Genomic DNA, 27,622 nt, shown 5'->3' with positions numbered 1-27,622 from the left:
ATGTTGCAGGCAGCCTCCAAGAAGGCCCCTTGAAATCCTTGTATTCCACCGTTGTGTAGTCCCTTCCTGCAGTGCATCAGGGTTGGCCTGTGTAACCAATAGAATATGGCAGAAATGATTGTATGTTATTTCTGAGGCTAGCCCCCAAAAGATATTGTGACTTTCACTTTGCTCTTTTGGATCACTTCTTTTGAGGAAGCCACTGCATGTTGGGAGGACATTCAAGCAGCTCCATGGAGAGGTCCATGTGGAGAACTGAGGCTTACTGCCAACAGCTAGCATCAGTTTGCCAGGCATGGAAGTAACTCATCCTGAAGGTAGATCCTTCAGCCCCAGTCAAGCCTTCAGATGACTGCAGCCCCAACCAATATCTTGACAGTAACCTTATGAGAGGCTGGGAGCCAGACCACTCAGCTAAGCTACTCCTGAATTCCTAACATAGGGAAACTGTGAGAGATAACAAATGTTTATTGTTGTTTTAAGCCACTAAATTCTGATGTTAATTTGTTACATTTGTTATGCAGCCTAGATAACTAATATAATGGGGGATGAAAGAGAAGAAAGTAAGGATTACCTGCAAGGCTATAAATTGGAGGATTAAATGCTTGAAGAAAGAGCAGGGGTTGGGATGGGAGAGAGTGAGTTACGCTCAGGCCCTGTGCTTGTCTTGTCTGTAGGATATCCAAGTGGACATGTCCATTTTTGTCTCTTGCCCTCAAAAGCCTACTCATCCTTGAACACTGAGTTCAAATGTCATTTCTGTGAAACCTTCCTGATTTTCTCAGGCAAAACCTCTCTCTTCTGAGCACTTATTGCACATTATTACAGCGAACACGAATCACTTTGTATTGCGATTATCTATTTACAGTTATTTGTTTACATATCTGCCTCATTACACTGTGAGCTCTCTAAGGGTAAGGCCCATGATTTTGTGTATTATTGTATCTTTTTTTGTTTTTTGTGTGTTTTGCATTGTGGCTGGCACATAGAGAGCCTTCATTAAATGTTTGCAAAAGTAGTAATTTTGAGAAACTTGGTGCGGGTATCCATTCACCCACATATTTTCCCTATTAGCACAGATATGAAAATTTGGGTTTTTGGAGCGGCCTTAGCAAATCTGCCACTCGTGGTCCTGGAAGTCACCTCCAGACCAGTTCCGAGGTACGACTCCCGCCTACAACTGGGTCTAGCTCTTCTACCTGCGTTCGGCCTCTCGGCTTCTGAGCCTCGCCTCCACTCAACCCCGATTGGCTGGAGGAGGAAATCGGCCCGAACATTGGTCCCTTCTTTAAGGGGTGGAGCCGGGTTGCGTTTGGTCCAGCCGCCCCAGGCCGAACTCAGCGGGGGAGAAACCAGTGGGGCGGAGGCCGGCGGCGCAGCGGCTTTGAGCGGAGGCGGCAGGGTGCGCCCCACCCGGCGGCCAGGCGGAGCCAAAGATGCCGGCTTCTGCGCGGCCCCGCCCGGGCCCCAGGCCGCCTTCGGCCTCGCCCTTCCCGCTGCTCCTGCTGGCGGTGCTGAGCGGCCCGGTGTCCGGCCGCGTCCCCCGCTCGGTGCCCAGGACCTCGCTTCCCATCTCCGGTAAGGCGCGGGCGCCGTCCCCCGCAGCCCTTCGCGCCGCGCCCAGGCCCCACCCGCAGGTGCCCGCACCCACCTGCCCTCCCGAGCCGGGCAGCCGCACCCGGGGGCCTCTTAGCGTGGCGCATGACATCCCGCGCCGCCCACGCCCCGCCCGAACTCGGTCGGGACCCCCACACGGTGTTGGTCCACCGCATCCTGGACCCAGGCCTCGCGCCTCGGCTCCCATGACACGCCCAGGAGCCTTCTGCGGCCCCTTATTCGCAGTATCGCGGGCGAGTTAAGCCCTTCAGTGCAGACATTGAGGCCCAGGGAGGAGATGGGGGCTGCCCGAGGTCATTCGTTTCGAAGGTCCCTCTCCCTTATTCCCCAATTCCCTCACATACACCTGTGCCCGTCACACCAGCTTGACACCCATTCTGCTTCCAAACCCATCGGTCTTTCATTCTACTCCAGCCACCCATCCTTCTGATTACTAGCTCAGCGTTTCTATCTGCCCACTTCTCAAATTCATTCTCTTCTCATAAGTTCTCCCCATTCCAAGCCTTTTGCCCTGCTCAGAGCCCTGATCTCCCTAACCCGCTTCCCAGTCCTCTGGCATCTCTGACACCAACTCCCATCCTCGCATTATCCCGTCCATCAAAACCCTCCTGACTCCTTCAACGTTCCCTGCTCCCTCTACCCGTTCTCTACATTGAATGTTGGGAAACCATTCAATGAGTTGATTTAAAATTCTGTTTAAATTATTTTTAAAGTCTTCAGAAGAAAAAAAAAATGGAGGAGGGAGATGTGGTCCTTTCAAAAGATGTGGAAGAAACCAGGGGATGCCACAGGGTTAGAAGTGGTTATTGGAGTGATTCACATTTTAAAGGCTCTCTGCTGAGGTGGGCATGAGCATGGCTGTGGACCCTGTTTTCTTCTCAGTAGGCATTGAGTGTTAGCACCCTGGGCGGACAGAACCAGTGAAACCAAGAGTACAACCTGTTGGCAAAAACTCACAACTGAGTAATAGTAATTTAGAGTCTAAACCTCAGACGGGTAACCTATGGGGATGCCATGAATCCAGAAGACAAAGGTGTGGTCAGAGCCTGAGCTTTCAGTTTGTGCTGGAGCAATAGCCACAACATAGAGTTGAGGTTGCCAGGCTGGGTTGATGTCCAGGAATCCAGAGAGGTCTAGATGGCAAGGTGGAGCAGAGCTGGGGATACGAAGGGAGGTTGGGTGACCCAGGGCTTATACTAAGCATGAGAGAAGAGGCAGGATACAGCACAGTCATGAGTATGATTGTGGGAGGATGGGATGAAGGGGGACTCCATGCATCAGCACGTCTGGGAATGAATGGCTGCTGGCAATTCTGTCATTCTTGAGAGTAGCTGAGCAGATGAAGCAAATAGAACGGAGCTATACTGGTGCAGAGATAGGGTCCCCACAGCCAAAGGTTGAGCTATGAAGGTAAGTTCATGCTAACTTATTTGTTATAACCTTTAAATAGATAAGAGTTTTGAGTGCTGATATGAGGTTTAGATTTGGCCAAAACAGAGCATATGCCTAAGGAGGGAAGAAAGGAACCATTTGCGAATCATGTAGTATGTGTCAGGTGCTTCCATATATGTTGTCTCACTTAATTCTCCCAACAACCCTGGATGGTGGTGTTTACAGATGAGGAAAGTGATGCTTGGAGAGGGCAAGTAACTTACTCAAGATCATACAGCTGGTAAGTTAAAGAGCCACATTTAAACTTAGGCTGATCCATTTCTAAAGCACATACTCTTGCCCACTACACTCTCTACCTCTTTGGGTGGCATGGTTGGGAGGTCAAGGGTGGTGGGAAAGAGAGGAGATAGTCTCCTAAAGTGTTAGTGAAAAGAGTGAAGCATTTCCCTTCTAAGTAAAAAGAAGTTACTATAAGTAGTGATTGAAAAAAAAGGAAATTTAGAGAGGAAAGTACTTGTACTTTCTATAGGTATTTTCAAATTATGTATCATGTTGCCATAAATAGAAATTACAGGCTTAATATTTATGCTTTATTTTAATAAAGTGTTCTATTTTTATAGAAAAAGCGTAAAGCATACTTGACTGGATTGTGTGCTAATAGTTTGGTCTCATCAGTTACCTATCTTTGGGGATGTGTACATGCTTGCCCATCAGGGCTCTGTTTTTCCCCTGAGGGCTGCTAAATAAATGGTACTTGGAAGAAAACAAAAGTTGGCCCCTTTGGCTTTGCCCTTGTGGACCCAATCCTTACGAAGTGATGGCTGATGTTACTGTCCCCTCTCACCCTCTCTTCCTGCCAGAGGCTGACTCCTATCTCACCCGCTTCACCGTCCCTCAGACATACAATTACTCTGTTCTCCTCGTGGATCCTGCTTCCCGCACGCTTTATGTTGGTGCCCGGGACACCATCTTCGCTTTATCCCTGCCCTTCTCACGGGAGAGACCCCGCAGGGTGAGAGATGAGAGTGGGGAGGACCCCAGAGCATGTGATTAGATCCATGGTTTTATGGGATGTGAGGGGAGTTGTTGTGGTACAAGGAGGAGTGTTGGTGAAAATGAATAAGGAGAGATCATCAACTTCATTGTCTTAACTGAGGGCGATGGGGGCTCATGGTGACGGGGGAGGCTATGGGGGAGGTTCATGATGATGGGGAGGAGGCCACAGTGATCAGGTTTCAGGTGACAGTGGGCAGAGGAATCATTAGAATCACATTACTCTAGGGCAATAGCTTTCAAACTTTTTTGACCACCCCTTAGTAAGAAATCTATGGTACATTTTGACCCAATGCACAAAGTGTGTACTGAAAGAAACCTTTTCTGAAACAATATCTACTCTCCTATGTGCGATACATTCTGATATATTCTATTTCATTAAAAATAATGTTGGTTGTGATTTCGCAAGTTATTTCATTACTTATTAGTGGGTGGAGACCTCCAGTTAGAAAAACAGTGCTCTAGGGGCAGGGCATGTTTCTGAAATTCCCAAATTGTTGGAGGTTGTAGAACTGTGTCACCTACCCTGACTTGGGAGGGGTTTGGGGGAGAATCTGAGGGAAATGGTCACTCCTCCTTTTTCAGATTGACTGGATAGTGCCTGAGGCCCACAGACAGAACTGTAGGAAGAAAGGCAAGAAGGAGGTAGGTGTAAATCTGGGCCCTGTCCTGAGTGTCAGTTGAGACCTTGGCCCAGCCCTGACTCTGTGTCAGCCCCCTGCAGTGCTCCCATCCCAGTGAGCCCAGGCAGGACTCTAACACCATATCATCACCCATCATCTCTTATCCCAGAGCTGCATCTAACTATCCTGACACTACCCTATCTTTCCTTGTACCTGCTGCTTCTGATTCTCTCTAACCATCTCTGACCCCTAGGACGAATGTCACAATTTTGTCCAGATTCTCGCCATTGTCAATGCCTCTCACCTCCTCACTTGTGGCACCTTCGCTTTTGATCCGAAGTGCGGGGTTATTGTGAGTGACAGGGGTGGGAGGATGGGAAGGGTCTTCTGTGAGTGATCATGATGGGGTGCATGCTTAAGGCAACACTTGTGCATGATAAGCATTGGGGGTGAGGGATGTCCTTACAGGGTGGAATCTTTGTCTGCCACTGAAAGAGGGTAGGAAAGGAAGGGGGAGGGAGGTTGTCTATAGAAGGTGAGGTATACAAAGTGTTGAGAGAGACATAGTGGGATGGTGAAGGAAGTTAGGGATGGGATGGGTTGGGAAGAGGATAAATCCAGGAGAGAGTTCAGAGACCAGTAGCTCATGTTTCCCTTGCCCTGTGTTTGCTTTGTCCAGGCAGCCTGGGTCCATTTCTTAATCAGCACAGTCCATGCCTGTTTCTTCCTCCCATGGCATGTGACTGTCTCTCACCACCTTCTCCCACCTCCACTGCTAACCTCATTCTATGTGGGCTGTGACCCTCTGCTCTCATGGCTTCTGAGGTCACTGCCCCCTAATGTAGTCCCTGCTGGCCTCATACTCTGTATCTTGCCTTCAAGGTGGGCACTCTGTCAACCATGTTTTCTTCTGGGTTCTGTTCATTGCTGTTGAAGCCCTGGGCATCTCCACCCTCACACCCAGGCAGGCTTCGGACATGTATACTTCTAATCACATCTAGTCTAGTCATGGCCACAAATGTCCCTGGGACTGGTGACATCTCAGGAAGGGTCTTAATATTTTTGAATCCTCAGCTTTTCCCGTCAGTTAACCAGTAGTCAGTTACTGGTCCTCTGGCAGCACACATTTGTGACAAGGCCCTAGGGTGAGTCAAAAGCCTCATATGTCCTTTGTATCCAGTGGCTTCCCTTTCTGCTCCATAGAACAATAGGAGGGAGTACAATGACTCCCTTTCCTGACCCTGATCCTTAACTGTAGATCTTGACTTGACCCTTCTGCAACCTGCAGTAATCCCTCCCACCTGGATCTAGTCAGTGTGTACCTCCAGACCTCTCTTTGTTAAAGACCATTCTTGTATCTCTGGCTTGGAGTGCCATAATTGCATATGCTTGATTGCCCCAGTCAGTCCCTCTGGGCTGCCCTTGGAGTTAGTTGGGCTTCTGTTGAGTTCTTTTCATAATGCTGATGATAGACTCCCAACTAGGTTATGGATAGCTCCCTTATCCTGGGAAGGTTTCCCAGTTCAGGGTGGTGGTGAAAATCTCTATATCCCATTAGGTGCTATTGAGGGTCCAGTTTCCCTACAGTTCGCACAAAGCTCACAAAGTAGCAGTGGAACTGTCATTTCCATACTTGTCCTTTTCCAGTCTGCACAGTTTCTGGGAGCCCAGGAGGATGAATACCAGAGCCATGGCTTATAGACAATGAGATGGCTCCAAGTTAGTCTCCCAGGGCCTTCTTTTTTTTTTTTTTTTAAAGATTTTTTTATTTATTTATTTTTCCCCCAAAGCCCCAGTACATAGTTGTCTGTCATAGCTGCACATCCTTCTAGTTGCTGTATGTGGGACGCGGCCTCAGCATGGCTGGAGGAGTGGTGCCTCAGTGCGCACCCGGGATCCGAACCCGGGCCGCCGGCAGCGAAGCGCACGCACTTAACCGCTAAGCCACGGGGCCGGCCCTCCCAGGGCCTTCTATTCTTCCACGGCTCTCTGAGTGGGACACTTATGGTTGTTAGATAGGTATCTAGACAGAAAATGTTCTGTACATACCTGTCAGGATTGATGGGACTCGAACCCGTATCTACTCTTGAGGAACATCAGCAACCGTGAGTGAAGTCAGGGGCCTGTGTCCTGCTCTCTACAATTTTCAGCTCTCTCTCTGAACCCTCCTCTCTAGCAGGTTCATGAAATGAAGTCCCATCATTTGGTCAAGGCTTATTTGTAGGAGAATATAGAGCATAGCCCCAAAAAGATCAGCTATGTTAACTCTTCTAGCCGCATCCTGAGACTGCCCTCTGGACTTCCTGAATGGTCTCTTCTGCCTTCACCTGTCTTATCCTGCTACCTGGCAACCCCCATCTGCTTGAGCAAGTTCTTGCCTTCTCCTTAGTGCTGAATCTCTCATGTCCCAGACTGATGACTTTAAGACTATGTATAACTATTATCTGAGAGCTTTGACTAGCTGATCCAACTTGATCGCAACAACTTTCTCAGAGAAATGAAGGTCTTAACAAAAGGAAGTTCAAGTACTGGACCTACCAGCTCCAACAATGTGGAGTACTGTCTTTCAGTGGCAGCTCGTCGGACATTGGAGGAAAATATTTTAATTTGTTTTGTTGAGGGAACTCCAGCAGTTTATAGAGAAAAGTGTTAGACTTACAACAACAACAACAACAACATGACAACAAGACTTCCCATTCAGTTGAGTATCTGTTCTGTCCCAGGCTTGGTACTAGGTACTTTACATTCATGATTGAGTTTAATTCTCATCACCAAATCATGATATTTAGGTATTATTTATTTCTATTTTACAGGCAAGGAAACGGAAGTTCTGAAAAGTTAGGTACCATGTCTAAGATTACATAGCTGGCAAAGGCAGAGCCAAGATTCAAATCCAGGTTTGTCTGGCCCTGCTCCACTACCCTGTCCCTCTAGTCCAGCCTGTAGTCCAGAAGAACTTAGCTCGCTTCAATTTCTTATGAAATTTGACCTGCTTCATGTAACAGAGACCATATATATATAAACATATATATATATATATTTTTTTTACTCACCCAGGAAAGGTCCTTTATGTGCCTTGTACCCTTCTTGGCTAAGGCCAAAGGATGGATTCCAATCCCACAGCTCAGTGAGAGCCTTCCTACCTAGGCCTGGCTTTCAGCTTGAGGGACTTGCCTTCACCACAGCTGATGTTGAGAGACTGTGCTGACTGATACAATGACGATACAATGACGGATCTCAACATCCAGATAGAGAATGTGGTAGAGTGGTCTTGCCCCTTTCAGATCCTAATTAAATGTCACTTTAACCATACAGTAATCATAACTTATCTAGTTAATAGGAGGCTCACTTGCTCAAAGGCTGTAAACCTAGATAACATGATGATGCCATTTGGGGAAACTGGAAGAGGAGTAGTTTTGACATATTGAGTTTTAAGGGGCTGACAGGGCATCTCTGTGAGGAAGTCCAGCAGTCAAGTGCAGATATGGACTAGAGTTCGGAAGACATCAGACGGAGAGTTTGGGGAATGATTTGCCTAGAAAGTCTGGCTGGAAATGTAAGAATGAATGAGATCTTTGAAGTATATGTGAAAAGGACTAAGGATAGATCCTTGGAATACACAGTTAGGGGCTATACAGGAGAAGAGAAACAGCCCAAGGAGATAAAGACACAATAGTTAGGAGGATAGAGTTTCAAGAAAGTCAAGAAATAGACTTTTCTATTTGAAGGAGGAGAGTGAGTCAAAGTATCAAATGGTGCACAAAGGTTAAGGAGAATGAGAACTGAGAAAAGGCTCCATCTTCTCAGTCTTTGGTGAAATGTAAGGGAGTAGTTTCAGGCATGGAGATGGGAAAACAAAATTTGTTTTCCAAGAATAACAGGTGATCTGGTTTGGTTAGAACAAAGAGTTCATTTTAAGAAGTATTAGAAAATAAGTAGTTTGAGCTAAAGCGTTTGTACGCCAGTCAGTGGTGAACCATTTTGTCATTCTCTTGCTCAAAAATTTATCAATTCAGTGACTAGCAGTGTAGAATATTAATCTGGGGTGGATATGTAGAGTAAATTGGGGGCGAGGCTGGGCAGTGCGGAGAAAAGGTTACTGTAGTGCTTTAGGTGAGAGGTAAGAAGGGCCACAGTGGCAGGTATTAACCCCATGTCCAACGTGCCCCATCGTCTTGGTAATCTCTCACTGAACACTGAATCTTTCTCCTCAGGTTAGGATGCTCCCACTGCCACACAGGTGAGGTGCTTGTGCCTCTGTGGGGTCCTCCAATCCAGAAGACTCTCTTGACCCACTGTTCCCTTTTTTGGGGACTTCAGATCACATCTTATTTTAAAAGGCCTCCTTCAAGGCTGTGTCAGTAAAATAAAACCTTATTTGCCAACTACAGCAAATAGATGAGCAGTCAGAATGGGCCGGTAGTATACTGATGCTCAGGGGATATATATCTACGTTGCTGCTCCAACTACCATTAAAGTAATTAGGCTCCAGCAGCACCATATGTCCACCCTCGTTTGTGAACTAGAGATATCATGCCTGGTGCTTCCATGCCATAACTTTGATTCCTAACCAGCCACAGTTAACTTTCTTGTCAGTCCCAGGTTGAAATCATCTCTGATTTCCATTTTTGGATGTTAGCTTGAAGCCTCTTCTAGTACTGGATGCTCAACTAAGGTAGTTTCTGGCTGGCCCTGGTGGAACTCTTACTCCTCTTGCCCCCTGCTCAGGTCAGTCCCTCCTGAGTGCCTGGATGAGGAAGACACTTACTTACCAAATCCTCAAATTCAGACCTGAACTTCATGTCATCATTTCCTTTACAGATCCTCTTCCTCCCTTCTGTGTATCCTCGGTCCAGGACTCTGGTCCTGTCTCTCATCCTTGGGGTGGGAGTAGGGGGAGGAGGGCCTTTCTTTCTTGAGACCCCTGGGTTTCAGATGGTCCTTTATCAGCCTGTACTTTCTTTATTCTTTCGAAGGGCTCTAGCCCTCAGGAAGCCTGCTTTCTTCCCTGTTCCTCCTTGTCCTGTAGCACATTCTCCCCCCAGCTGCAAACCCTACAATTCAGCAGCATTTCAGAGAAAAGATCTGCCTTTCATCCTCTCAGTGTCTTCTAGGGCCATCGTAGAGGTTCTTTCAACAGGGCATGTGGGTGTTGGGTACCAGGGAAATTGAGGGAAGAGGAATGAACTGATGAAAAGGGGGATGGCAGAGATTGGGAATGCAGGAGTGGGCGGGGCAATCAGGAATAGCAGACTAGGAATACGGAGATGGTAGCAGAGGAATGGGAGATTAATGGGAATTGCGCTTTTCCTTCATCTGACCATTTTGTAATTCTCACCATGAACCTCCCCATGACCTCTAAACCAATTGCCCCCTTCTGGTCTGTAGGATGTGTCCAGTTTCCAGCAGGTTGAAAGACTTGAGAGTGGCCGGGGGAAGTGTCCTTTTGAGCCAGCTCAGCGGTCAGCAGCTGTAATGGCTGGTGAGTGGGGAGAGACAAGAACCTGTGACTTCCTGCTATAATTGCCTCCTTCCCATCCCTGCTGTTGAAATCTGTGTCCTTTCTTTCCTTTTGTTGGAGTGTCTATTGTTCTCAGTTCTCTTTCTAGCCTTTCCTGTTCTTCCCAGAGTGCCTGTGACCTCCTACTTTTCCCCACAGAGTATTATTTCCCTGGGTTCTTTCTAGAGAATGTGTCCTCTGCACCTCTAGTGTGAATGTTTCCTCTGTTAGTCTCATTTTCTATTCTCATATAAGAGGAATCTACTACAATGCATGTTGTAATAAATTTGGGAAAAGTATAAAGAACATAAGAAATCTTCTAGAACAGCACTGTCCAAAAGAACTTTGTGTGATGATGGAAATGTCCTGTATCTTCACTGTCCGATATGGTAGCCACTAGCTATATGTGCCTGTTGAGTCCTTGAAATGTGACTAGTGCAACTGAAGGAAGGAAATTTAACTTTCATTTAATTTTAATTTAAATGTAAATAGCCACATGTGTCTAGTGGCTACATATTAGCACAGTCCTAGAGTATCCCTACTCAGAAAACCACTGCTAATATTTTAGGATATTTCCTTCTAGTCTTTTTAATGTGTGTGTACACATGCATATAACTCATGCACATATATTTTGCTGGCCAATCCTTTGTTGCTCAGAGGAATCAGTCATGACTATTAAATAGACTCCTGCTGTTGTTTCTGTTGAACAAGCTATATACAGTTGCTCAAGTGTAGAATGGTTCTATGACAGATTATGCCTAAACCTTTTCTCGAGAATAACTGCCTAATTCTTTGGTAGCCACAAAGTGAATTGTTTGTGTGCTACATGGCCTGTATTTTAAGTTAGACCACTCCACATACACCCTCCGAATTCAGTGAGCAGCCAGCCATTTTCTCATAATAGTGTAAAACAAGCAGGTTAGTAGAAATTTTATGAGTGTATTATAAAACTTTGAAATGTCATGCTACATGGATATAATTTTGAATTTTGTCATGTAACTTTATATCATAGGCATTTCTATATAATTTAAAAATTCTTCATAAAAAAAATTTTTAATGACGTCATGCTACTCATCATGTGAGCATACCATAATTTAATTAAACAAGTCCAAATCATCTATATAAATTAATTTCATTTCCAAGTTTATTTAGTTTACTTTAAAGTTTTTGCTATTATCCATAACACTGTAATGAACTTTTTTTTTGTTTGTTTTGGTGAGGAAGATTGGCCATGAACTAACATCCATTGCCAATCTTCCTCTTTTTGCTGAGGCAGATTGGCCCTGAGCTAACATCTGTGCCCATCTTCCTCTATTTTGTATATGGGACGCTGCCACAGCATTGCTTGATGAGTGGTGCATAGGTCTGTGCCTGGGATCTGAATGTGTGAAGCACGCGAACTTAACCACTTTGCCACCAGGCTGGCCCCTGTAATGAACATTTTTGTGCACCAATCTTTGTCCTCATTTTGGATTGTCTCCTTAAGATTCCTGGAAATGGATTACTGTATCAAAGGGTGTGAACATTTTATGACTCATTATCTATTGCTAATTGAGTTTTTAGAAAGAGTATACCAATTTACACCCTAAATCAGCAGTGAATGCGAGTGTTTTTTTCCTGACATAAATTTCACCAGAATGTATTGTTGTCATTTAGGAAAATCTTTGCTAATTTGAGGCTAAAAATGACACTTTGTTTTAATTTGTATTTCTTTGAATATTAGTGAGGTTGAACATTTTTTGTGGCCTAGTACTTATTTTTATTTCTTCTTTAGTAAATCCTCTGCTCTTGTTCTTGGGCCAGTTATCAAGTAGGTTATTAGTGTTCCAATCTGTGTCTTTTCCTTTGTGATTATATATTTTTAAGCTAAGTCCTTCAGTTAGAGAGCAGATAAAATTTTTTTTCCCGAACATTTAACTCTTTGATCTGTTTGAAACTTATTTTGATGAATCGCATAAAATGGGAATCTAAATTAATTTTTCCCAATTAGTTAATTAGTTGACTCAGCATCATTCATCATACTGTTTTTGTCTTTCTTCACTTACTTTTGCTGCAAACTTTATCATAAAATTATTTTTTGCTTATACTTTTGGACAATATTTTATGAAAAACAAAAATTGGGATATAAGATCTAACAATGAAATTTTTTTCCTATGCATGACTTTATTTATAAGAAAAGTTTTAAGCTATACAAATTAAATCATTCTTAGTCATACAGTTAACCCACTTACCTTTTCTGAAAAGTAATAAAAAAATAAAAGTTTTCGAAAATGGACATAAAGTATATATCTAATAAATTCAATATTTGGCTTGTCATTTTTATCATTCATCTGCAGTTGCAATTGATGAGACCTTGTTTATACTCATACATGTTTGAATAAAACAGTTTAATTAAAGTTTACTTTCACTGACTTTTTATCAGGCATCTTTGGCAAAACTCTGAGCCAGTCACTGGGCTCATTAAGAAAGATTTCTCAGGGCCGGCCCCGTGGCTTAGCAGTTAAGTGCGTGTGCTCTGCTACTGGCGACCCGGGTTTGGATCCCGGGCGTGCACCGACGCACCGCTTCTCCGGCCATGCTGAGGCCGCGTCCCACATACAGCAACTAGAAGGATGTGCAGCTATGACATACAACTATCTACTGGGGCTTTGGGGAGAAAAAGGGAAAAAAAGGAGGGGGATTGGCAATAGATGTTAGCTCAGAGCCGGTCTTCCTCAGCAAAAAGAGGAGGATTAGCATGGATGTTAGCTTAGGGCTGATCTTCCTCACAAAAAAAAAAAAAAAAGAAAGATTTCTCAGTTTTAGCAGTTGTGAATGTCTCTTGATTCTACATAATTATAATCAAAATGACTTCTCAATTGCAACAATCTAAGATGATCAATTATCATACTTTGTTTCAAGCAGTAATCTTAAGTACATTCAACCTTTTACGTGTGATTTCTCCGTGTTCCAGTCAGCAAGTGGATTTGTATTAGTGGTTTAAGAACACAAATTTCATAAATAAGATCATTGTATGACAAAGAACATTTTCAAAAAGGTTTCAAGTCTTTTTTTTTTCAGATAATGAAATTCAGAGTTGCTCTTCAGCTGGTAATTGATGGAAGTGATCAGAAATTACTTCCTAGCAGTTTGGAATGGCTAGCTTTAGACAGTTAACATAGAACCTCCATGTCTCTTTCTGTCTCAGATCCAAATCACAGTCAATACCAATATTGTAAATTCCCTCTGAAGTTCTTACTTTATAGGGCTATAATTTAATTTTTTTTCTTGATCTAACATCAGTGCCAGTATTCAGTTGGAACTTTCAGTGTTGGTCCGTTATGCCCTGCTGCCCCTCTGTTTTGAAAATAGCAGTGTAGAAAATAGTGGCAATATTATGTAAGAAATAGAACCAAAATTCCCGATTGGATCTTTAAAATGTCCTTAAGGATAGTAGAGGTATTTTGAAATAAAAAGAAGAGCTTTTAGTAATGAAAATATTATTATAATGTAATAACAGGAATATTTCTTACTTTATAAAAATTACAATGTGCATTGTAGAAAATTGAGAAAATATAGTAATGTATAAAGAAGAAAATGCAAAGTTTATCTATAATTCAGTCATCACCAGGTAACCACTATTATTATTTTGGAGTATTTTCTTCTACTGTGTCTGTGTGTGTGTGTGTGTGTGTGTGTGTGTGTGTGTTTATAATAAATTGGAATTATCATGCATATTTCACTTAGTATTGTATACTGAGCATTTTCTCATTATAGAAATTTATTTAGTTATTCAAAATATGATTTTTAGTGATTACATACTCTTCCATCATATGAATGTAGCACAATTTAATTATTCCCATATAATATTACATTCAAATTTTAAAATAAATTATTGCTTTTATAAACAATACTGGAGAAGAAATCCTTTTACGTAAATCCTTTACATGAATCTAATTAATTGCATGTGAGTCAATCCAAAAAGTAGACTTGCTGGACCAAAGGGTATACAGATTTTTATGGTGCTGGATGGATTTGGCCAGATTGCTCTCCAGTTAGTCCCACCAGCAGTGATGTGAGGGCCTGTTTCATTGCACTGTTGTCAGTCCCAAGTAATATACTTAACAAACATACAAACAAGTCCTATTTGGTGTGTATTTTGATTTGCTTTTCTATTAGTGAGGTTGAACAACTTCTCATGTGTTTATTGATACCTGTATTTCTTTTGAGAAAAGCCTCAGATATCTTGTCTTCAAATATGACATTTGTCTCTACTGCACTTAGATAAAATTCACAAAATGATCTCAGTGTCTCTTTTCGCACTATTCAGATTTGGAAAAATGCGAATATTTTGACAATAACATTCACATTAGCCTACGGACATTGGCACTTCTTTCTCAGTCTCTCTAAGGTCTTTGTCTTCTGCTCATCCATTAAATGTTGGAGTTCTTAGACTTCCACCCAAGATCCTCTTCTCTTCTCATTCTACATAGTTGTGATCTCAACCAGCCCTGTGGATTCTGTTTTCACTGCATTCTGATGTCTCCCAAATCTGATGCCTTCCAAATATCCCCAAACCAGCCCTGTGGATTCTGTTTCCACCACATTGTGATGCCTCTGAGACGTTATCTGGAGCTCAGCCCACACATTCAACTGCCTTCCAGACATCTCCACTTGGATGTACCACAGGAATCTCAAAATCAGCATGTCCCAAACTGAGCTCATCATTATCACTCACCTCCCCCAAACATGTTCTTCCACCACTGTCCCCTCCTCAGAGTGTGTAGTGCCGTTACCCACCCAGGTACCCACGCTAGAGACAGCAGTCAGCATCTTTGATCCTCCCTATCACATCCTATAATAAGTAAGGCTTTTATCAAGAAGGGCAGAAGGAGGAAGCTTTTGCTCTTTCTCCTTGGGAACCCGTCTTGTGTTTTTGTCATCTCCTTTCAGTCTCATTGCATCTTGTGAGTACTGCATCTACCAAAGAGCACTGCAGACGTTGCAGATGCACTGGGTGCTGCCAGCGTTTTAGGTCCAAGCCTACCTCTTAAATCCAGGTGTGTCTGCCCCGAGACTAGCACTCACATACTGAAACAAGACGGTTATAGAAATCCTATCTGGCCAAGAGGAAAAGGTGGAGTGAACACTGCCTCTCTAACTATCTAATTAGGTCCTAATAATAGGCTATTAAGAAAAAAAGATACCCAGCTGGCCCAATCCTTAGATAAGGAAGTGGAGACTATTAGGGTAGGAGCTATCTATCCTGCAAAGCTCTGACCATCAGAAGAAAGGGGAGTGGAGGAAGGAAGGCCAGGACATGTTTAAAATCCTCTTTTTAAAGCTAATGACTGGTAATTCCTATTGTGAACCTTCTTTAAAGGTGAGCATTTTGATACCAGAGTGAAACTTTGAATCCTCCAGGGTGCAGTGAAATATTCACTTTCATGATACTACCGTAGGCTGTCACTGTTGGGGTCTAACACACCTGGGAGGCCTACGTTCACAGGCTTGACATCTGGGCAAGTGGAGGACACATAATTGTGATTCTTCATCTTTTGTAGCTTTCAATCTTTTTTTTTTTGTACTTCCAAAATGAAAATATCTTAATTTTTCGGGTTATAAAATTAGAAGACGCTAACTACAAAAAACATTCAGTGCATACAAAAAAGTATAAAGGAGAAAATAAAAATCACTTGGAATTTCATTAGTCGGAAACAAACATCATTAATACTGTAGAACTGTAGCTCCTTCAACAATCTTTCCTGTGCCTGCAGACATGTATACATATTTTTTAAAAATAGAGTTGAATTGTACTCAGTGTTTTGTTCTAACCAGCTTGTTCACTGAACTCAGCACTGTGAGCATCACTCTCCTTTGCACATCATCTTTTGCCAATAGCAAATGTGTATTTTGATGTTTACTGACTCGATCCATTCAGTAATCATTTGCCAAACAACTGCACATACAGGGATATTTTACGTATGAGGAGTGCCACAGAATATTTGGAATTGAGACTGTCCTGGAGAATCTAGAATGTTTGGTGAGCCTTTGCCCTCCTATGGATTCCTGCCCTCCTTGACTATGATGGCTGCTGTTCCTTCTCCAGCGTGTGTGTGTGTGTGTGTGTCTGTGCGCACGCACGTGTGTGTGAGTGACTGTGTTGCAAGCCTCTGGGTACTCCTGGAACACCTGGAACACTGCTGCTTCCTTCCAAAGTGTCTGATCCCTTCCACTGTCCCTTAGTGTCAGTGACCCTCTGCTATTCCACCCTGAGTGAGTTGTTCTTCAACCATTCTAGGCTCCACAGTTGCTGAGTGCCCCCATTGATCACTTAGAAAGTTTTGGGACCCTTTACCTCCATCCACTGCTGGGTACTTGCATGGTTATCTGTAGTCCTTTACTGTTTCCGGAATGTTTGTGTCCCCTCCCCCTCCACACACACCAAGTTATGCTCCCAAAATATTCATAATTGTCTCTTCCACCACATTTCCCTCCATTCTCAGGGTATCCATGACACAGCTTCTGCCAGAGTTTTGGTTTTAGAGTGTTTTGTGTATAATGTTCTTTTCATTACAACTCTGGCTCCTGCATCAACTTTTTTTCCCCCTTGGCTGTACAGAGGGTTGGCTCATTTACTGCTCCATTTGCTGCCAGGACCTATGCCCCAAAGCTGGTTTTCTCCCTCCTGAAATACTCTGGAAGGGAACGGGATGCCATTTTATAGTCCGCCCCCACTTTCCGGCAATGAATAGAGCATATGGCCCCTTGAGGTTTCAGAGGGGGCTGTAACTAATGTGCCTTGAATGCCAGCCGTGCACCAGGCCCTGCCTGGGGCTCTGTATTTGTTATCTCATTTAACCCTCAGCACTGCTCTGGGGGGAAGGTGGTCTTATCCCCATTCTACGTTTGAGGAACCTGAGGCTTAAGAAGGTTAGTTTGCCCAAAATCATGCTACTAACAAATAGTCAGGGTTCAGATCTAAGCCTTCCTTGCTCCACAGCACTTGGATTCTTTTCACAATCTCAAGTGATAGAATATTCTCCCCTCCCCAACCCACAGGGGGTTTCTGACCCTCCACTGCTGCCCTCAGAGGGCTCCTGACCCTCTTTGCTCTGCATAAAGTGTTTTTATTAAAAGTGGTTATTTTCCAGTGCCTGCGACGTGCAGCTTCACTGGAGTATCTGTGACCCCAGGATGATTGTGCTTCCCTCAACGTGGCCCTAGTCTCTACTGCTCCCTTTGGCATGCGTGAACCCGCACGGCTCTTGCTGGGTTTCCGTGCACTGGCTTCCAGCACACCAGCCTTTCTTGCTTCTCCAGACTCTCTGACTTGATTTTCTGAGTTGTCTTCAGTGGCTTCTCCCCTTAAATGGTGGTGTCCCAGGGCTCTCTTCTCGCCTTCCCTTCTCCCTGGCTATCACATTTATGTCATGTTAAGCATGACTCCCAAGCTGCATGACTCTGGCCCTGCTGCCCAGACCCTTCTGTTTGATTGCCTTCCAGTATCTCCGACCGGATGTCCTGAAGGCACTTCAACCTTAGCACATCCAACATCTGAACCCACCTCATCTCCAGCCACCTCCTTTATGGGCCTTCTCCTATCATTTCCTGGCTTGGTTCATAATGTCACCATCTGCTATCATCCATCTTATCAGCTGGAGGGCTTAGAGACATTATTTTACTCCGTTCTTTCACATTTCGTATTCAGTTGATTTTCGAATCTTGTTAATGGATTCTACCTCAGAAATCTCACCCAAATCCAGCCCCTTTATTCTCTCTGCCACTGCCTTGGTTCAGGCCCTCCACTCTTGCCTGGACTGTGCAAATGGCCTTTTAACCAGCATTTATCTTCTTAAAAACCAAAACTGATTATGTCACTCTCCTCCTCAAGAAAATCTCTACAGTTTTGCTTTTCCCTGGAGGGTAAAGTGTACATTCCCTGGCATGGCAGAGCAGACTCAACCCAATTGGGTGCCCATCTCTACACCTCCAGCTTCCTCTCTGCTCACTTGCCCTGCGGCCCCTGTGCCCCACATCCCTGAAACTGGCTCCCCGCTACCCCACTTGCTTATCTTCCTCCCTGAAGTCCTTCTACCTGGCAAATTGCTCATTCTTCAGACCCAGCTCAGATGTCACCTCTGAGATGCTGCTCTCCCTGGTACATGTGGCTGGGTCCTCCTCTGCTCCCGCACACATCTGTGAGTCCATGCCTCACAGAAAACAAAACACGTTTGTTTTCTGGACTCAAATGGCAATTCTTGGGAGTAGCGATGTGCTTAGCACCTGGCACAGTGCCTCGTATGTAGTAGGTGGTGAAGGAATGCCACGCTGTTCTCTCCAGAGTCCCCATGATACTGGAACTCCTCCAGGGGGTTCATCACCTTCTACTACCCCTGGAATCATTTTCTCCTACTCACTTCTGAACCCTTGGCTGTGTTAATCAGAGTGGCTATAGTTCTCTCACCTTCAGCCCGCAGAGCTGTACCTTCCTTTCCTTCCCACAGTGTCGGTGATTTCTCTCTTCTCCAATCCCCACCATCCCTACAGCACCTCTGCCCCTCCAGTGTACCAGGAGGGAAGATCTGGTTCTTCACTGCTTCCCCTGGCTGGCTGTGAAACCTCCATTAATCCTCCAGGCTGGTATTTCTCAAAGTGAGGTTCTGAATCACCTGCATCAGAGTAACCCCGACTGCTTGTTTGAAACGCAGTTCTTGGGCCACCAGCCAGCTCTACTGAGTGAGGATTGCTGGGCCCAGGATGCGGGAATCTGCATTTTGATCAATTTGCCTAGTGATGCTTGTATACCTTGAAGTTGTGACTTGTTCCAGGGCAGTGTACACCCTCTAGTTCGCTCAGATGTTTACCATCGTGGGAGAACTTAAGTAAGATTGGGACATGCTGGAAAGCAAACGCCCTTCCTGGAGAGTCACAGTATAATTAGTGTATTACAGGATAGAGAAGTCCCTAAAACAGCAACAACAAAAAACAAACCAACAATCAAAAAAGCCTGATTTCCCCAGGGCAGCCTTTATTCTCCCTTCATGCATATTAACATTCTGGCAGTTTTCCCTTAACTCTGGTCCCTTTACTACACTGGAGCACTTCGTTTCTACATTGGTTTCGAGGGAGGTGATGCCTGTCATGTGCTTAGCAGTGTCTTGCACTAATCGGCACTCAGCCCCGGCGAGTTCCTGCCCCTGCTTTATTCCCTGCTCTGCCTGTGACCCCTTTTGTTTCCCTGAGTGGGTCTCTGACAGCCCATCTCCTCCCTGTCGCCCTGCAGGGGGGGTCCTCTATGCTGCCACTGTGAAAAACTACCTGGGGACGGAGCCGATTATTTCCCGGGCTGTGGGTCGTGCTGAGGACTGGATTCGGACAGAGACCTTGCCATCCTGGCTTAACGGTGGGGAGAAGGGGAGGGTTGCTCTGGGGACAGAGTGGGCGGAGGCGGGTGGCCCCAGGCTGTGTCTGTGGGATCTGAGGCCACCGATCTCCCCAGCCCCAGCCTTTGTCGCAGCCGTGGCCTTGAGCCCAGCCGAGTGGGGTGATGAAGACGGAGATGAGGAAATCTACTTCTTCTTTACGGAGACTTCTCGAGCATTTGACTCATACGAGCGCATTAAGGTCCCGCGGGTGGCCCGTGTGTGTGCGGTGAGACCCCAGTCCTGGCTGTCTATCTGTCGTCTCCTGCTTTGCCTGTCTTCTTGTCTTTTCCTCTCTGGGTCTCTGTCTTTGCATATCTCCTCTGTGTCCTTTTTGCCTCTGCCTTGACTTTTTCTCTGGGAGTTTGAGGAGTGTGGGGAAAGGGCTCTGGCCTCTTCTACCCCCTTAATTACCCTTGTGACACACTGTCCCCAGGAGGTGCACTAGTGTAGAGGTTAAAGGCAGGAACTGTTGACAGACCTGGGTTCAAGTCCCAGCTCTACCACTTACTGCCTCTGTGACTCTGGGCAGGTTCTTTTTTTTTTTTTTTGTGAGGAAGGTCAGCCTTGAGCTAACATCCATGCCAATCCTCCTCTTTTTGCTGAGGAAGACTGGCTCTGAGCTAACGTCTATTGCCAATTCTCCTCCTTTTTTTTCCCCAAAGCCCCAGTAGATTGTTGCATGTCATAGTTGCACATCCTTCTAGTTGCTGTATGTGGGACGCAGCCTCAGCATGACTGGAGAAATGGTGCGTCGGTGCTCGCCCGGGATCCGAACCCGGGCTGCCAGTAGCGGAGCGCGCGCACGTAACCGCTAAGCCACGGGGCCGGCCCCCTGGGCGGGTTCTTGAGTATCTTTGAATCTCATCTGTAAGATGAGGCTATGAATGACCCCTAGCTATAACGGTTATTTTGAGGACTAAATGAGCTAACTTATGTAAAGTGCATAGTAGAGTGCTTCATAAGTGTACAATGAACTTAGTCACTGTCATTGTTATTGTGACCCCATCTACCCCATCATTATCCCCTACAGTTACTCTGTCTATGTCTCTGTCCTTGCATTTCTATGTATCTGTCTCCCCATCTGTTCGTTTCTGCCCTGAAGTCAGGGGGAATCTTTTACTGGTGTTCAGACACTTCCCCCAGTGTTGGTCTTCTAAAGAGAATTTCCCATGTGCTTGTCACCCCAGGGGGACCTTGGGGGCAGGAAGACCCTCCAGCAGAGGTGGACAACGTTTCTGAAGGCTGACCTGCTATGTCCAGGGCCTGAGCATGGCCGGGCCTCCAGTGTCCTGCAGGACATGGCCATTCTTCGACCTGAGCGTGGATTTGGGACCCCCATCTTTTACGGCATCTTTTCCTCTCAGTGGTAAGGGGGTCCTGGTGTGAAGGAGATGACAGGGTGGGAGATATGTGGGGTTGGCACAGTGTGAATGCTGTCTCCTCCAGAGGGGGTAGACTCTCCCTGGAGCCCTGCTCCCTCTGCCCTGGAGCAGGCTGGACGGCTCCCTGTGCATTTCTCATGGGTCATCTCATTTGACAGGGGATGAGTTGCTGTCCCCTAGTTCCCTCCAAACATCTGGCTCCAACCTGTGACTCTTCCAGGGAGGGGGCTGCTATCTCTGCTATCTGTGCCTTCCGACCACAAGACATTCGGTCAGTGCTGGATGGTCCCTTCAGAGAGCTTAAACATGACTGCAACAGGGGACTGCCTGTCATGGACAATGATGTACCCCAGCCCAGACCTGGAGAGGTGAGGGGGCTGGGGCAGCGCTTTACCCCATGCCTGAATTGTCCCATTAGGGCAAGAGCCCAGCTAAGTGTCATGGACACTTCCTGGACCTTGGGAAACCTTTGTCACCCACGCTGTGTCTCCTCTAGTGCATCACCAACAACATGAAGCTCCAGCAGTTTGGCTCATCGCTCTCCCTGCCTGACCGAGTGCTCACCTTCATCCGGGACCACCCACTCATGGACAGGCCTGTGTTTCCAGCTGATGGCCACCCTCTGCTGGTCACTACAGATACAGCCTATCTCAGAGTTGTGGCCCACAGGGTGACCAGCCTCTCAGGGAAAGAGTATGATGTGCTGTACCTGGGGACAGGTATGTTTAATAGTCAAGCAAGTTGCCTATCTGGTGCACATATGCTCTCATCACAGAGAAGTTCCCATACATACAGGTATCAGAGTCCCAGGCACAGGTACAGTTATGTCATTATGTCTTGCCCCTTGCCTGCTCCTTAGAGGATGGACATCTCCACCGAGCAGTGCGGATTGGATCCCAGCTCAGCGTCCTCGAGGATCTGGCCTTATACCCAGAGCCACAGCCAGTTGAGAATATGAAATTGTATCAAGTAAGTTGTAGATTTTGGGGAGCGTAGTGGGGAGACATCTGAATCCATAGCCAGTTTGTGACTTTGGGGTCTGAGAGATTAGCTTATTCCTCTTCCTCACTTCTGTAGAGCTGGCTCCTGGTTGGCTCCCATACCGAGGTGACACAAGTGAACACAACCAACTGTGGCCGTCTCCAGAGCTGCTCAGAGTGCATCCTGGCCCAAGACCCTGCCTGTGCCTGGAGCTTCCGGCTAGATGCATGTGTGGCCCATGCTGGGGAGCATGGCGGGTGAGTGTGGCTGTGCTGATCTCTTGCCTGCTGTCCCAGGGCTCTGGCCCATCCATATGTCTATGTCTATGTCTGCTTCTCATCTATTAATGCTGCCTATCTGTGTGTGTGTGTGTGTGTGTGTGTGTGTGTTTGTTCTATCTGTTAGAGGCGCTTGTGTGTCCATCTGTCAGTCCATACTAACTCATCTGTCTGTCCATCTGGTGCTGCCTCATCAGTGTCCTTGCCTCTCTGCAGTACCTGCCCAGACCATGTGATTGACCTCCACGTTGCCATATGCTTCTCAGTTTTCCTTTTACAAGAACTCTCAAAAGTGTTTTCACAGTTGACCATTCTCTCCTTCCTTGAAATTCTCTTTCCTCTTAACTTCTATGGCTGTATTCTCCTGGTTTTTCTCCCTACCTTACCCACCTGTCTCCCTTACTGATTCCTTTTCCATCCAGCTTCTGAATGTTGATATTCCTCAAGGTTCAATCCTCTTTACACTTCCGCATGCTCTCTAGGTGATTTCATTCCAATTACTTCAACATCATCTGGGTGCTAAAGACAACCATAGATGTATCTTTAACTGAGCTACAGAATTCCGTATCCAACTCCCTATTTGATATTCCCCCTGGGTGCTCCACAAGCAACTCAAACTTAGCAAGTCTTAGCATGCACTCTTGCTCCCTTTTTCCCTCACATGCTTCTCCTCTGGTTTTCCTCATCTCCTAAAAGGGATCTCCATCCATCCAGTTGCTCAAGCCAGAAATTGCCCACATTGTATTGCAATTTGTACTGACTCTAGCTCCAAAACATATCCTCAGTCCACATCCACTTCTCTCCATCTCTACTGCTATCACCCTAATCCAAAGCATCATCCCTTCTTAACTGGATTACTTTAATAATCTCTGAATTGGTCTCCTTTTGTCCATTTGGGGCTCCTACCAGCCATTTTCCACTCAGCAGCTAGCTTAAAAACATATGTCACATTGAAACAAATATCTGACATCATATTCATCTAAAATATTTCAGTATGTATCTCTAGCAGGTAAGGACTCTCTTAAAAAAATTTTGTTATAGGAAATTTAAAACATTCAAAAGTAAAGAGAATAGTATAATGAATTCCCATGGCCAATCTTGCTTCATCAGTACCCACACTCAATCCCAGTTATTTTAAAGCAAATCTCAAGCATCATATCACTTCATCCATAAATCTTTCTGTGTGTATCTCTAACATGGAAGGGCTTTTAAAAAACATAACCATATTATCATGATCACACCCAAAACTTAATTTCTTAATGCCATCAGATATCCAATCAATGTTCCAATTTTCCCAATTGCATGTACTTAAAAATAGTTTGCTTAAGTCAGGATCCAAATAATATCCATCAATTGTAATTGGTTGGTATGTTTCTTAAGTCTTTTAATCTGGAATTGAGATTCCCCTTCAACGGACTATTTTTAATTGATTGCTTGGAAAACTATTTTTTTAAACTGACTTTGAGATTTCCTAATTTACAGTGTATTTGTACATATTACTGAACCCCACAGTTACAAATATTTTAGAGGAAAAGTACTTGTCTTTGGGAATCCATTTTTGGTTAAGAACTTTGACCTGGTCTTTTAGTTTCTCTTGGGAGAACTTTTAAATGTCTAAGACAAAAGCAAGTGTCTTATTCTTTCCTTTAATGTTTTAATATCCATTAAAATAAGATTTCATTATTCTTGGGTATCCTGTGTACTTGAGCCTCAGAGTCCCCTTAAGATATATATGTGTGTGGGGGACATGGGGTGTGTGTATATGCCAGTGTATTTCTTGATAATACAAGAAATTACCAACTTGGTACTTCTATGCACTCTACCCTCCATACCTCAGTTCATACAAGGGAGAAAAGCAGAGACTATGAAGTTCCTGCAGTGGTAGCTGCTCATATGGCCTTCTCATGTTTCCCGCTCTCAGCTAGACTAAGCAAGCTTGGTTTTACCCAGGAGACTCTAATGTGTTCATACCGGTCCTGGAGCTCATTTCAGGGAGTTCAGTTCGTACTGAAGGAGTTCACACTCAAACGGAGTCTGTCTTTGGTTGAGGCTTTTGTGTGTTCAGACTGAACTTCTGCCTTGTCATCCGGTCTTCACTAATGGCCCAGTAGAGGTCTCACTGGCCTCCCTCCTCCCTCTGGGAGTGGTGACAGAGAGTTCAGAGTGAGCAGTCTGTCTTGCTATCCCTCTCTCAGACACATTCCATCGAAATCCTGGAAGTACCAGGATTCTGTTGTTTGAAACAGATCTATTAGATGCCAATATATATCAACAGTTGTTGAAGAGAGAGTTCCTACATAGAAAAGAGCAGCTTTTATGAAACAAAAAGTCATCTCACTGACCCTCACAGAGTTGTGACTAGCTTTTACAGAAAAGAAAATTGCTCTTTCTCTTAAATAACAGAAAGAAATAAACTGTAGTTTTTAAATTTTTTCCAGAGAAATCTTGTGGTTATGGACAATCAGCTACATTTCCTGGAAGGTTCCCATATTTCTTTTAAAGCACCCCACCAAACATCTTTCCAACAGACGTAGTGCAAATTTAATTCTCTGTGGTCTGCTAGAAATCTGTGTAGAATTTGACATGGCAAATGTCATGAGTTGTATAAAGGTTTTGGGTAAAAATTTAGTGATGAAGAGCATGTTGACTGATAATTCCAGGAATGATTTATGAGATGATGGGAGATGTAACAAGTGAGTGAATGATCAGTGGTACTGAGGAGGGTAGAAGGGAATTTTGACACTGGATTTACCAAGTATTCTCTTCTTTATAGGCTGGTCCAAGACATAGAGTCAGCAGATGTCTCTTCTTTGTGTCCCAAAGAGCCTGGAGGTCTGTATGGTTTAGGGAAGTCTGGGTGGAGTGGGTGGAAAGGGGCTAGAAAGTTGTCCATTTGGGATCTACTTTAAAGCTTGGATCCTGGAAAATATGGCAGCCAGTGACCCAGGGCCTTACTTTCTTTGGGAATCTCCTTTTTAGCTTTGTGCTAAAAGCTGGCCCCTTCTCATATTTGATACCACCCTACATTTCTCTCCATCACACTCCCAGCCTATAGCCTCACCAGCTTTTGTGTCTTTGCTGTCTCTCTGCAGAACACCCAGTAGTGTTTGAAGTTCCTGTGGCTACAGCTGCGCATGTGGTCTTGCCGTGTTCTCCAAGCTCAGCATGGGCGTCCTGTGTGTGGCACCAGCCCAGCGGAGTGACTGCACTCACTCCCCGGCGGGATGGGCTAGAGGTGGTGGCAACCCCAGGGGCCATGGGGGCATATGCCTGTGAATGTCAGGAGGGTGGGGCAGCCCGTGTGGTAGCTGCTTACAGCTTGGTATCTGGCAGCCAACGGAGCTTCCCAAGCCGGGCCCACACAGTGGGGGCTGGACTGGCTGGCTTCTTCCTGGGGGTTCTTGCAGCATCCCTGACTCTCCTCCTGATTGGTCGGCGTCAGCAGCGACGGCGGCAGAGGGAACTTCTGGCTAGGGAAAAAGTGGGCTTGGACTTGGGGGCCCCACCATCTGGGACCACAAGCTACAGCCAAGATCCTCCCTCCCCCTCTCCCGAAGATGAGCGGCTGCCCCTGGCCCTGGCCAAGAGGGGCAGCGGCTTTGGTGGCTTCCCTCCACCCTTCCTGCTTGATCCTTGCCCGAGCCCAGCCCACATTCGGCTAACTGGGGCTCCTCTGGCCACGTGTGATGAAACATCTATCTAGGGCTGGGCAAATGACCACTAGTGGCCACTAGAATGGAATGACCTTTGAGACACTGGGGGTCATTGGGCCTGGAAGACCGTCATGGCCTCTGAGTTCTCTTTGGCCTTTGAGTGATCATTGTCTGTCCTCTCTGGGCCTGGGTGGGAGATCAGAATTGCTCTCTGCAGTGAATCAGGACTTTTTCTACCCCTGCCCTCTGAACCCCTGTGACCCCTTTAGCCCTGGCCCACTGACTGGGCCCGTTAGTGTGGGGATGGGGCACAGAACATAGCTATGACTTTGCTTTCTGGTTGAACCCTGGCCAGGAGGAAGAGCCACGGAGGTGGTTGGGGGTCAGTGTGCACTGAGTCCTGGGGTGGTTTTGCAGATTCTCCCAGTTTATCTGCTTCTCTGTGTGGAGTGCTTGTTCTCCCTCTTGCAACATGAATCTCTTCCCTGAGATCTCTCATCCCAGTTTTCCTTCTTCCATGGAAGAGCGTGTGTAAATACACGGGTATTCATAGGAGACCTGGCCTCATGTGCATGAATGACTGGGCCAATGCTCAGGTGTGTTCATGGAGGGGAGGGAGGGGGAAGGTGGGGATGAGGGCATTGCCTGCAGAACTTCAGACCCTGTAGCCAGTGAAGGAATGGCTTTCTTTTCTAAAAGGAAACAAACCACTGTCCCGTCCCCATCATCCCCCACGACCCTTCTCTTGAGTAGAGAAAAACTCCCGAAGTGACCTTCTGGGTGGAAGGCAGCAGTCCATGTCACCCCATTATCCTCTTTGTTTCTGCCTCCTGGCTGCCACCACTGCCATGCACCTCTGCTCTTTCTCTGGCTGGAGTGTAGGCTGGACCCTGTGTCCTTAGCTCCCATTAAAAATAAACTTCATGACATTCTCCAGGTTAGGGACAACAAAAGGGGAACAGTCATAGGAAATACAAGCTGCATAAAGATAGGTTTGTATCAGTGACTTTACTCAGGGTGACACCCTTGCCCTAAAGCAGGAGTTCTCCACCTAGGGTCCACGGACTCCCTGAAATTATATGCAAAATGTTGTCTGTACGTGTGTGCCTATATTTTTCTGGGGGAAGGTTTTATGGCTTCCATCAGATTCTCAAGGCCTTAACAAAGGTACAGAACCACTGCCCCAAGGTGACCACGTGTTGGCCAAGCTGAGATGGTGCCACTCAGTGGCAACTCTTCCTGCCCTGCCACACCCGCCCCGTGGCCAGCCCCTGGACTTGCAGCCACTGGAGGCCCTCTTGTTTTTCCAGTCCCTGGAAGCTGGGCTCTGCAAATCTGAAGACACTGTCAACTCTCGCCAAATTTAAAGACCTCTTCCTGCTTCACCACTACCAGCTGCTCTAGACTTCTCTGCTCAGTTCCAGTCTTGGCCTGTGAATGTGCCTCGTTCATCCCTGGTGAGGGACCCCCTTGAGCTCCAGTGAATGATCCAGAGCCCTTCCCAGTTGAAGTTTTCACCTCTTCTTTCCTTGGCAGCAGCCTGTGAACTACTCAAAAGAGTCACTTTGGGTTTGGAATTCTCTGTGGCTTTGCCACTAATAAGTGTGTGATCTTTGGCAAGTAATCCAACCTAGGAACATTTGTTTACTCATCTGTAAAGTGGGGATAATAATACCTACCTCAGGGTTGCTGCAAGGATTAAATGAGAGATCATGTAAACAATAAAGCGCTATCTA

The 27,622-nt window shown here is 45.7% G+C and overlaps 1 protein-coding gene across 2 annotated transcripts; it reads left to right on the top strand.

Moving 5' to 3' along the window:
* Positions 1-1,376: 1,376 nt before the first annotated feature.
* SEMA4F (ssemaphorin 4F) lies at positions 1,377-27,622 on the top strand. Of its 2 annotated transcripts, XM_004437181.3 has the most exons (14): positions 1,377-1,578; positions 3,870-4,021; positions 4,648-4,707; positions 4,939-5,037; positions 10,074-10,167; positions 19,451-19,570; positions 19,667-19,818; positions 20,780-20,958; positions 21,195-21,342; positions 21,471-21,693; positions 21,834-21,943; positions 22,052-22,212; positions 25,007-25,065; positions 25,326-27,622. In XM_004437181.3, the coding sequence occupies exons 1-14, from the start codon at positions 1,437-1,439 to the stop codon at positions 25,934-25,936; spliced, it is 2,310 nt and encodes a 769-aa protein (XP_004437238.1). In that variant the 5' UTR covers positions 1,377-1,436; the 3' UTR covers positions 25,937-27,622. The 2 variants fall into 2 exon arrangements, with proteins under 2 accessions (XP_004437238.1, XP_004437239.1); XM_004437182.3 differs by lacking the exon at positions 4,939-5,037 and having other exon boundaries at positions 1,378-1,578.

The sequence above is a fragment of the Ceratotherium simum genome, chromosome 11 (assembly GCF_057802395.1).
Source record: "Ceratotherium simum simum isolate JZ-2026a chromosome 11, ASM5780239v1, whole genome shotgun sequence".
Classification (NCBI taxonomy): domain Eukaryota; kingdom Metazoa; phylum Chordata; class Mammalia; order Perissodactyla; family Rhinocerotidae; genus Ceratotherium; species Ceratotherium simum.
Note: the sequence above shows the minus strand (reverse complement) of the source record. Positions and strands in the feature narration are given on the sequence as shown.